General features: G+C 41.9%; 1 protein-coding gene across 1 annotated transcript in view; it reads left to right on the top strand.

Annotated features, from left to right (window-relative positions):
• The window catches only part of fscn2b (fascin actin-bundling protein 2b, retinal), a 13,374-nt gene extending 2,117 nt beyond the window's left edge, over positions 1–11,257 (top strand). Inside the window, exons 3-7 of the mRNA XM_071546464.1 lie at positions 1–93; positions 8,926–9,082; positions 9,957–10,078; positions 10,231–10,398; positions 11,052–11,257. The exon at positions 1–93 is cut by the window's left edge and continues 634 nt beyond it. Of these exons, the coding sequence (XP_071402565.1) occupies positions 1–93; positions 8,926–9,082; positions 9,957–10,078; positions 10,231–10,398; positions 11,052–11,257 (746 nt within the window). The remainder of the gene's footprint in view (positions 94–8,925; positions 9,083–9,956; positions 10,079–10,230; positions 10,399–11,051) is intronic.
• Positions 11,258–11,857: the final 600 nt, after the last annotated feature.

Raw genomic sequence — 11,857 nt, 5'->3', positions numbered from 1 at the left:
AGCCGGGCAAGGACGAGCTGTTTGATCTAGAGGAGAGCCACCCACAGGTGGTGCTGATGGCAGCCAATGGGCGATACGTCTCCATAAGACAAGGTAGGAAGACACACACACACAAAGGTGCAGATTTGGGGGGAAACAGGTGAAACATGTAGCTACCCCTCAATATTAAGAAGAGGAACTATCCCCTATTACTATTTCTGCCCTGTATCCCTTCCCTTTGTTGTTTGAATCTTCTTTTAAAGCCTTTAAAGGCATTTCAACAACCAATCAGACTGCCATGTTTCATATTTTGGGGTTCAGTTTTGTAATGTCTCACTGTATTTTATATTGATCAATAATATCACCCCTCTCTCTCACTTTTCTCATATAAATTAGCATGTTTTGTTTAAATTCTGCTGAAAACAGAGCTGCATTTATGCTACTACCATGCCAATAGTATGTCAGTGCTCATGGTTTGAACCAGAGTGTGTCCCCACCTCATACACACACACACACACACACACACACACACACACACGAATTGGAGGCGATACAGTCACATATCTGATGATACGTTGCCCTGAAGCATGGCACGCACGTACAAGCTGTACTTCTGGGATCCTGTTAGTTTCCTTATTGAGAAGATCATGCAAAGAATCACAGGACATCATTATGTTAAAATGGACCAAGGTGCTGCTGAGGATCAACACAGGAGCGCTCAGCTGACAGACAGCAGCCTACACACATACATAATGAAGCAGAGGGGCCGCTACAACTACTACACCCACTACAGTTACTACTATTAGCCTATATTCATACTGTGCACCGATACACCCAGAGAAAACTGAGCTGTCCGATGCACAGGAAGTACATTAGCTAGTGGACATGCTGAATATGCATGGTCCGGGAATAGACCACTCTCAAATGATTGACAGCTGATAGGGGATGCACGGTAATTATGGGTAATGTAGTCTGGGGCCGTTCACGTGCCTGTCTTCTTTATCTGCGCATCGACATCACATTGGATCTGGCTGGATCTTTCCAGGAAAACAAGATAGACGGGCCGATATGGGAGACTTGAGACTCGAACTTGAATACACTTGAATACGTCATTTGTGTCGGAGGCTTGCCCATTGATTCAGCCTGTAAGAAAGTCTATGACAAGTGGGTGATTTGTGCAAAGTGATAGATTTACTGTGCATGTACTGTATTTTGGATTTGAGTCTGAATGGATTTACTGCATTTTTGGGGGAAAAAAACGAAAACTTTAGCTGATATTGATTGTTCAACAAGAGGAAATAACATCGATGACTATATTCTCCAAAATGTTTCTATAACATAATATTCCATACTGAGTTTTAATGTTGAAATTAGAAATGAATGTTGAATGTCAGAGAAGCTGTCACACTCATTAAATGGCGGATATAACATAAAACATAAAAACATAAAAAGGGGATGGTGGGGACGATAATGCATTGTTATCCCTTACTTTTATCTAATAATCTATCATAATCAGTGATGCTTTTCATAATTTGCATCCCCTCTCATTCCTTCCCAACTTGACTCCCAGGCTCTGGTAGTGTAATGCTGTTAACGCTGTACACTTTCACCCTTCAGGCTTACTGAAAGAGCTCTTTGTAACCTATATGCTGTACAGTAATGCTCTGTTGGTACTCTATTATATATTTACTCTTTGGTCTGTTTGAGTGGGTTATTTGATCAGCATGCAGCCATGTCAGCGCACCACTATACTGATGGATTACACCTGCTGCACGCTGGCTTCAAAGTCACTGTTTCACAAAAACAAGGCTGGATTTTTTCGGTGGATGTAAAAAAAAGTGTAATTGTGAAGTTCACGTTTCATCTAGCTATAAAGTTACTGAGGCACTTGCTCAGAGCTCAGTTGCTGATGGCGGAGAGGGCTTGCCGGTCTGATTTGAAACTGGATTTGGGATGGATTAGCATACACCAACAGTGCTTGTCAGCATACTTGGCCATGACGCCCGTCCATGGGCTGCAGATTCTTGTCTGAGGGGTCGAGTTTCTTCGGCCCTGGCTGCTGTAACCGAATCGCCGCCCCGCTCATTGTTCCTGGTCAGCAGTGGGAGCTGCAGGCAATAACCAAATGACTGGGAGCGCCGCAAACTGATTGGCCCGAGGGCAGCAGAGATAACGCCAGAGACATGAAAACAACACACACATATACAGTACAGGCAGACACACACATTAACACACAGGCATAGGAATGCGCATAAAAAAGTTATATTATGCTCACATGCAAGAACTATTTCTCTCTGTCTCTCTCTCTCTTTCTGTGTGTGTGTATGTATGTCTCTCTCTCTCTCCCTCTCTCTCTCTCTCTCTCTCTCTCTCTCTCTCTCTCTCTCTCTCTCTCTCTCTCTCTGTCCCTCTCTCTTTCCTTCTCTTTTTCTCTCTCTGTCAATTCTATTCAATGAACTTTATTGGCATGTACAAGTACAATTCAGTATGTATTGCCAAAGCTTTGGTAGTAATCAATAATGATAACATTAATAATTATGATAAAAGATGATTAAAAGAAACAATTAGAATAATGGTAATAATAATAATACTTGTAATAATTACAATATATGTAAAATAGAGAATCGATTGTTAATATTAAGTATGGAGGAGTATACCATAGAGAGTATAGTATAATAGAAAATACAGTAAAATATGTCAAATAAAAGAAAATGTAGTGGAGTGTGCTGATATAATATGCAAACACTCCTCTTTGGGAGGCCATGTCTTTTTGTTCCTTCCTGTTTCTACTGCCAATTGGTGTCTCTCTCCCTCTCTCTCTCTCTCTGTCTCTCTCTCTCTCTCTCGCTCTCTCTCTCTCTCTCTCTGTCTCTCTCTGTCTCTCTCTCTCTCTGTTCATACACTTGTTCTGCACAAACAAAAGCTTTCTCTTTCTCCGACACGCTCACCCACACACAGCCACACGGTCCTGCTGCGGCGAGTGGTGAGGTGAGGTGAGCCTGTTGAATTATTGATAGAGTCGGCCACTGTTCATGGAAGGCAAGGTGGAGTCTGCTTTCAGAAACCCAAGCTGCCTCTCTAACCCGGGGCCAAAGCCTCCGCACCGCCAAGTCCCCGGTCTAACCAGGACCGGGCTCACAGGGCTGCTGGAAATCAAGGGAACCGCACTGTTAAAGAGGATGGAAATATACTGTATGTTGTTGGCAAGGTAGTATGTAGTGAAAAAGTAACACAAAGCTAATTATCATAAACAAAAACTAAATCTGAGACAAAACTAGGTGTTATACAGAAATAAAAAGGAAAAAACAGGACTTTGTGAAAAATGATGTTGTCTATTTGTCGAGGCTATCTTGTAAAAATAACTAAAATAAAATAAAAATATACATGAAATTTTTGTCTTTTTATGTGCAGTGTAAAAAGATATTTTTTAAGGCTTATTTATAAAAAAAACATTTAAGATAAAACAACAGAGAATGAGTTTTGGGCAAACTAGGTCACTAGATGGCGCTATCCTTTTGCTGTTGAGTCAAGTAGCCTAGTCCCAACTGTAAATTAGTTGAGGATGCATTCAATAAGTAATGTAAAGGAATTTTGAAAATAATTCATGATGTATGTTCTATAATAATCCTGGTGCACCATCTGAATAGAGTAGGAAGGAGGGAGGAGGCAGCTGGGGGCGAAAGGGATACTGAAGGGTGGAGGCATGTAGCCTCTGCATGAGGGGAAAGGGGAATGAAAAGACAATATATAAAACGAAGGGTCCAGAGACAAAACCAAGAAGGAGGTTGAAGGGGAGAGCAAGGAACAGTGAGGTGAAAAGAGAACTAGGTGAAAAGAGAACTAGGTGAACATGGAAGTAGATGAGCAGCAGAAATAAATTCAGAAAGGATGCAACGAAACGAGGCTACACAATATCTGCTGAAAGGATGAAAGAGGAATTTTAAAAGACAGCAGGAACTCCTCTGACAGTGGTTGCACACCAGACGCGATTTCAGGAGGTGAACAGTGAGCCTCCATTCACTGTCTATGAGAAGCAAATAACCATGTGCACACAGCATGATGGGATACGTGGCAACACTCACCAGGCCCACAACACAAGAAAAGTTTAATTTAAGTTGAATATTATGTAAATGAACGCTATCGGTCATTACATTCATACAAAAAGGTCGAGATTGATGGTATTCCTGGTGTTTAACGGTTACCAGAAGTAGCCTAAAATACTTTAGCTGCTAACTTTAATGTTAGCTTGCTAGCCTAGCTAAAACTGAGACAAAACAAGGGGTTGAAAACATTGTTATACTGAAATAAACAGAAAAAAACAAGACTGTGAAAAAACTAGGTTATCTTGTACAAACTAAAATAGAATTTAAAAAAATATGTGAAATGTTTTTAGTTTTCCCGTAACATCTAAAGAGCTGTTGCCACTCAGCTAGCTAGCTGGCTAGAGTAAAGCACAATTTCAAGATTATGTTTTCCGTATTTATTCTTATGGACATTTGGCCAAAATGAAATGAAGAAAACGATAGAATATAAAATAGGTCTTCATGAACAAATTGAGACTTTTGAAACTGAAACTGACGACTTTTGATAGAGCAAAGTGGTGTGCATGTAACACGAGGGACTAAAACCCTGGCTGTTAGCTTGTCAGGGTCAATGAAAACAAAAGGGGAAGAGGGGAAGAGGGGAAGAGGGGGAGAGGAGAGAGCAGAAGGGAAGGGAGTATCCAAGTGAAGGAGGACTCTCAGAGGACTTCAGGACAATAGCAGGAGGTGTGGAGACAGGTGGGCCGCTCTGCCTCCCTATTGTCACCTGTGTGTTCGCACATAAATCAACACGCTAGTCTGTTCTCCCATCAGAGCAGAGGTGTCATATTGACCATCTATTTTAAAGTGAGTGCAAATGCAGCTCAGTAATAAAGAGGTTTAGTGTTATGAGGTAGAAACTCCACTTTAATAATGTGGGTGTGTAAAAGAGTAGTAGTAGGCAGTAGTGCTTTGTGTATACGGCCTCCTGTGCTTTCTCTCTGCCCTGAGCCTGTCGCGTGTGTGTGTGTGTGTGTGTGTGTGTGTGTGTGTGTGTGTGTGTGTGTGTGTGTCAGGTAGATCTGTCATCGTGTCTCTCATCACCTCCCTGTGTTGCTCAGGTTTAAGCGGTCAACTCTGCCTGGAAAGTGAAAAAGAGATGATACTCCAAAGACACCTTACTTTCCATCAACACACACACACGTGCATGCACTCTCACACACACACACACACACACTGACAGACTCAATCACACACATACAGCCCACGAAAGAAAGAAAGAAAGAAAAGAAAGAAAGAAAGAAAGAAAAGAAGAAAGAAAGAAAGTGCAGTTGTGTGGAATGAAGGATTGGGAGAAAGAAGAAAATAAGGGACAGAGGGGAGTGGCATCACCTTACCATTAATAATAGATGTCAGAGCCATCCATTGCTGATGGATTAGTCAGGCCTGCTCCACTTCTGCGTTCCAGGTAGGACAGCAGCAGAAAGTGGAGCTGGATCTGAGGTCTGCTCCAAAATGTGCCGCTACCGAGGCAAACTGTGTGTGTGTGTGAGTGTGTGTGTGTGTGCAGATGTATACAGTGCCACACTGCATAGTTTATCCGTGCTCATGCCTATGACAACATCTTATTTAGTATGCTTGACCAACTGGTGTGTCAAAGATGGTCATCAACACAGCTATTGATATCCTCAGATTCCTGGCTTGGATTTCAACATATCCAATCTCTCTCTCTCTCTTCCCCCCCCCCCTCCCAGCTCTCTGTTTCTCGCTCTTCCTCCATCCTTCTCCCCTTCCTCTGTCTCCTTTTCTCTGGTCTATCAGATAGCGGTGGTGCGGCCCCAGCTGAGCCCCGTCTGGGGATCGTCTCTGGGCTGAATTAGTGTGAAATGGTCACATTGAATTGGTAGATAAAGCATGACATTGAGTTGGGATGAAAGGGAATGAGGGGTGATGGGCCCCTATAGGCAAAGGAGCATATATATGGGTGTAGGGGCAGAAATATATGCTTCAAATATACTTTAAAATAATGATAATTTGGCCAGTTATATGACTTGGTGATACCTATAGTAGGGCTGAACGACATAATATTGCAATTGTGATTTAGTTTTTCTTATCATAAATTTTTTAGAACTTTAAAATTGTTTAAAGAAAAGTTATTTCAGAAAAAGAAAATAGATGTCAGTGTGCAGGATTTACTGAGTTTGAGTATGATGAAAGGTTTTCACCAATATTGTACTTGATTCATGGACCAAAGATCACCTGCAGCTCTAAAAAACCTTGTTCAGAAATCCATTTTGGACGCTCCTCTCTCTCTCTCTCTTAAGCAATTAATACAGTCTCTGCGATTTGGAAATTGCAGAAGTTCATATTGCGATTTCGATTTTATTTTTGATTAATTGTTCAGCTGCTCTAACACCCAGTTTATCAGGTGTGAATAAGATGCGATCAGACTGGTTTGAAACAGCAGACTGCTCACTTGGCTGTACTTGGTGAAGCCTGATATTTGTCAGACAAAAGAGATGTAGCCTAACTTACAACTGCTCCATAAACAGTATATATAACATTTAATGCTACAAGTGGGCACACTGCCTTTCATGATGAGTCTAAGTAGACAATAATGCTGGTTAAAGTAGATACGTGTTTCTTTAGCATGTTCTCCATGTGTTTGAGCATTCGGCTTGTGGGTAATTATCTGTATATCCTGCTAAGCGCGGACCGCACAATCCTCTGGTCTTTTCCTGTTTTTCCTCTTCTCTTTCATTGAGGGGATTGAGGGATTGGACGGGTAGCACTCCAAAAGCTGATTATATCAGAGCCCCGCTGTGATGTGGAAGGGAGTGGGGGGGGGAGGAAGGGAAAGAAGGGAGGGAGGGAAGGAGGGAGAGAAGGATGGCTATGAGAAGAGAGCAGGGAGAGATAAGAGGGGGGGTAAGGTGCACGGATCAGTGTTGTTAAAGGATTAAGAAAATGAATTGGGGATATTCTGGGATGCATCTCATTTGGGATTTAGCCTTCTGCAATCTGTCTCACGGTGGTGCGGCAAACAGCCGTCGCTTTGGTCCTGTAAACATTTATGATCATGTTTAGATTTGGTAGAAAATATTACAGCCAGCGCCTGTAATGTCTCTCCACCTGTTCTGATCACAAAGGACTGATTTAGAATTGAATCAGTGTGTACTTGACTTTGACACAAAATTATTGCGTTTCAAGTAGTGCACTGGCCGATAATGAGAAGCCCTCAGCAATAAACACTTCCTCTGTTAAACTAATTGGTTCCTAAGCAATATCCAGAAACTGTTTGTCGGTCAAAGGCCTTTTGTGCTCGGGTGTTAATTAAGTAATGTGGACGCTATTGATGTTGAGCATCATGGTGAGAGTGGGGAGGAGCGGTGTTACTACAGTGTGGATGGAAACGCATTTTGGGAGACGGTGCATGCTGACTTAGGTAAATGCAGTGTAGGAAAACAAAAGTGTAGCCTATATAAATCAGAGGGTCAATTTGTGAATGAACTCATCAATTCCAATTCAACTGAGGAATTAGAATTGGAATTTAATTAGAATTTCAAAAAGTTGAATTTAATGCAATGAAATTCTGTGAAATTCCATGTTTTGTTTTTTTGTTTTTTTCTTATCACATATCTGAGATCATACAGTGTTATATATTATCAATACTGAATAGTGGTATTTGATGCAGAACATGTAATCATAATACAAACATTATGATTGAATGTATTTGATTTAAGTTTCTTTTATTTGATTCATAATGTTTGATTTATAATGTTTAGTGAGTCAATACAAAGTCTCTTAGAAGTGTAATTTCATGACTATTTCTTGACATTCCAATTCCAATTCAACTCCGGAATTTTCCATGCATTCTCAGTTCAATTAATGAATGGCCCAAACCCTGGTATAAACACATCTATCCATGTGTGTATCCAGCGCCCCCAGTCAGTGAACATGTCTTTCCCACCCTCGGCCACAGGGGGGCGCAGCAGCCTGTCACGTCGAGGCTGCGGTTTAGGACTGAACCACTTAAAAATAACCTAACATCCCAGGATCAGACATGATTACCAACTCTCTCACGCTGTGCCAAGCTAAACATAACAATACAAACTGATTAGCAAGCTGTTGTGTCGCTGTTTTTGTTTTTTGTTTTTTTCAAACCGCTTTGCTAGGTGTTAGTCTAGCCAGTAAGACTTGAGTGGAAATCCAATGAAGGATAGCAGAGGTCAGTGGAGAAATCAGTCTGGTAACACCTGACAGGGGAGGCGTTCAGGTGCCATGGTCATTTGCAACTCTCTGTGCTGCTTAAAGCCATTGGAAACTGACTGTCTCTCTTAATGCATTGTTTTCATTATTGTCTAGGCATATAAAGCAAGTCTGCATAAATATTAGAACTTTGTTACATTCTTAATTTCAGAAATATTAATCTCAAGCATTCCTCTAAATCAGTTAATGGGCTTTCAAGGAGGTAGTGATGTAATGATAATAATAATGTAATAATGTCCAACCAACCACAGTGTTTTAGTTTAATTTATTTCCTGTGTGAACCACTTAAATTAAACCCATTCAATACCCATTCAAATTTATTTGAAACCACAGTTTGATGCTACCTTCTGCTCATTATACAGTACCATTAGCTCACCTCGCCCGTATCTGTGTTTAAATCCTACAAAGGTAGTGCAATTTGAACCTGTTAATTCAGCAATAAAACATAAAGCACACAAAGTACAAGGACACAGTTGAGGCATGAGAAAAAGTGACTTTCAAATGGCTTAGATTAAATAAAAGTTGTGAGCTGCAGTTGACGGATGTAGAAGTTGATGGATGGATTTCTCCAGGCGTTAAATGGCCCTCAAAGTATTCATGCTTTTGGCAGCCTAGAAAGTATACTGAAAAGATGTCCTTAATATGCCCCTCCCAGGAGTGAGCCTCTCAGCCAATCAGGAGGATGAGACGGACATGGAGACGTTCCAGATGGAGATTGACAAGGAAACCAAGAAGTGCATGTTCCGCACCAGCCAAGGGAACTACTGGGCCCTGGTGGCCCACGGAGGCATCCAGAGCACCGCCACCGAAGTGTGAGTAAACACAGAATTAAAATTAATACATCATCATTTTGTTGTTGTCATGTGAAAACTTCATAACTCCAATGTTGGTGATGTTTGAAAACCTTTCAAAACTCTAAACTCTACAAAATAAAAAATAAAAAAACGAGTTCTTGAAAACTTAAAATTTTGGAGATACAAGGTTTTCACCAGACAGCGATAATTTGCATAATGTCAGCTCGACACATTTCATATTGCAGACCTGGGTGTGTACTGTGCCCTGTTCTGTACTATTAGGTTAAAAGTGACCTTTTTGACTCTGAACCTCTATGTTTCTCTCTAATCACATGCTGCCTTCAAGTGCGCCACATAAGCTCCTACTTCTGAGATCGAAAGTTGTAAATACGACTGGTCACGCATTGAAGTGCATTTGGTTGGAAATTACAAAATGGACCCTGTAACAAAAGTAGTTATTTTGGTGGCTGATGTTTTACTTTAGAAATCAAACAGAACAGTGCTAGTTTGTGCAGAATGAAGAACAGGAAATCCATGTCAGGCATGTTATTGATGTCTTCATTTATTAAAAACAACTTGAAGTTACAATTTAGTAACCTAGACGTTACACAAAGAATGAAAATGTTGAAAAATTATTCATACAGTGATAGTAGTTACTTACATGGGATGCCAAACAGTGATGTATAGTAATGTATTGCATCATAGTTATCATCAGCATTGATATGGCTTACACGATCTTTGCAACTCAGGTCTTATAGAAAATTCCCTCTTTCCTAGTCATATTTACCAATTTGTTGTGCCGTTCATATCCGCTCAACATGTAATGATAGTATTTCCAACAACATTTGAAGGCAGGGAAACTCATCTTCTACCTTGTGATGCTCTGCTACAGGTCAGCAAACACCATGTTTGCAATGGAGTGGCTCGACCACAGGGTGGCGCTAAGAGCCAACAATGGCAAATACGTCTGCACCAAGAAGAATGGCCAGCTACTAGCTGTCAGTGACTCCATAGGTAAGAGTACGACTATGGACCACTGTGGTTCTTTTTTCTCTCTCTGTGCAGTCAAACTAAACCCTGCTTTTTTCTGTCTACTCATGCTCTTACTCCCCTCACTACCTCCCCCTGCTCCCCTCCTCATTCCTCTGCTGCCCCCCTCTGGTCAGGTGAGGATGAGCAGCTGATTCTGAAGCTGATCAACCGGCCCATGCTGATCCTGAGAGGAGCAAATGGCTTCATCTGCCACCACAGGAACTCCAACACGCTGGATGCCGGCAGATCAGTCTATGACATCTTCACCCTGCAGTTCAGTGACGGGGCTTACCACATTAAAGGTCAGGACATACACACACACACACACACACACACTCCTCCCACTTGCTTCTTTTCCCTCCTTTCCATCTCTCAAAAGAGTCTGTGTTCCAGCAATGGGAAACTAATTAATTGCAACAGATTACCGAATCAAGCCACATGACTTGGACTCAAGTCAGACTTGAGTCACAATTTTAGCGGCTTGAGACTTGGCTTGATGCATGAAGAGAAGACTTGAGACTTGAGACTTGACTAAATGACTTAGATTAAAAGTGATGAGATTTGTTCCACCGGACGATTGAGTTTTATGAATTTGTATGGAATGATTGAATTTATTGAAGTTGAAACTCATGATGCTCTTACTTAGTTTTTATCCTATTAAAACCATATTGCATTGAAAGGTCCTAGATATTTAGTTTTCTTTAAGATATTAAATTGATGCTGGACTCTTGATTTGGTCTGACTTGACTTGGTGTTTCTACATTTAGACTTGAGACTTGTGCCTCAAGACTTGAGACTGACTTGGGGCAGAGTCAACTTGGTCACACCTCTGATGCACACAATCACACACACCCCATATTACTCCAATCATCAGACACACAGCACAACAATCCCATAATGCTGCTTGTCAGTGTGATCAGTCCTTGTCCCTCTCCTGTTCTGTCCCCTCCTGCAGGCGTGAACGGGCGTTTCTGGTACGTGAACAGCGCTGGTTTGGTGTGTTCAGACGGCGAAACCCCTGAGGATTTCACCCTGGAGTTCCCGGAGCACGGTCGCATCGCCATCCGCGGCAAGAACGGCAAATACCTGCGCGGAGACCAGGGAGGCACGCTGAAGGGAGACGGACACAGCCTGACCAGCTCCGCCATTTGGGAGTACTGATCCAGGACTGCGGCAGAGCTGAGGCCTCCCTCTGACTCTGGTCAAAGGTAGAGGTGATGAGCTGCTAATCATTGATCGAGGGTCAGCATCAACGAATCATCCGATGACGCACTCGACGGCTTTTTTGAGGTAGAGGACGGTTCATCGGTGACTATAGGTGCAGCCTCTACCTGCTTCCCTCCCTCCTTACTGTGGCGAAGAACCACAACAGAGGATTCAAAGAGAAAGAAGACTTGTACCGGGTGAGAAGGTGTGAGATGGGGGGATGAAGTGGCCGCGCATAATCAGCCAAGAAGTGTCTCGATGAAGCCGATCACGTTTTGAGTCAGAGCTTTGATTTCAAAACAGCAATATATTGGTTTGGTTGTTGTGTTTTTCCTCCCTTTTTTCCCCCCCCAAAGAGACAGTTTTTAGATGATTCTCTGAGTAATTCATACAAAGGAGAGTAGTCTTGGCTTTGATTTCCCAAGCTAAATAAAGAGATGTAGATTTCTTGACACTTCTGAGAACTTCTGAAGCCCCACTGGTGTTAAACCAAGAAGTATTTTGACATTTTTAACTATTCTCTCCCTCGATTCATCTTTCCGCTCCACCTTTTCT

The sequence above is a fragment of the Centroberyx affinis genome, unplaced genomic scaffold (assembly GCF_046629955.1).
Source record: "Centroberyx affinis isolate AG114_WGS23_722 - 3 ecotype Tasmania unplaced genomic scaffold, CSIRO-AGI_Caff_v1 ptg005282l_1, whole genome shotgun sequence".
Classification (NCBI taxonomy): domain Eukaryota; kingdom Metazoa; phylum Chordata; class Actinopteri; order Beryciformes; family Berycidae; genus Centroberyx; species Centroberyx affinis.
This window is presented reverse-complemented; position numbering and strand designations above follow the sequence as displayed.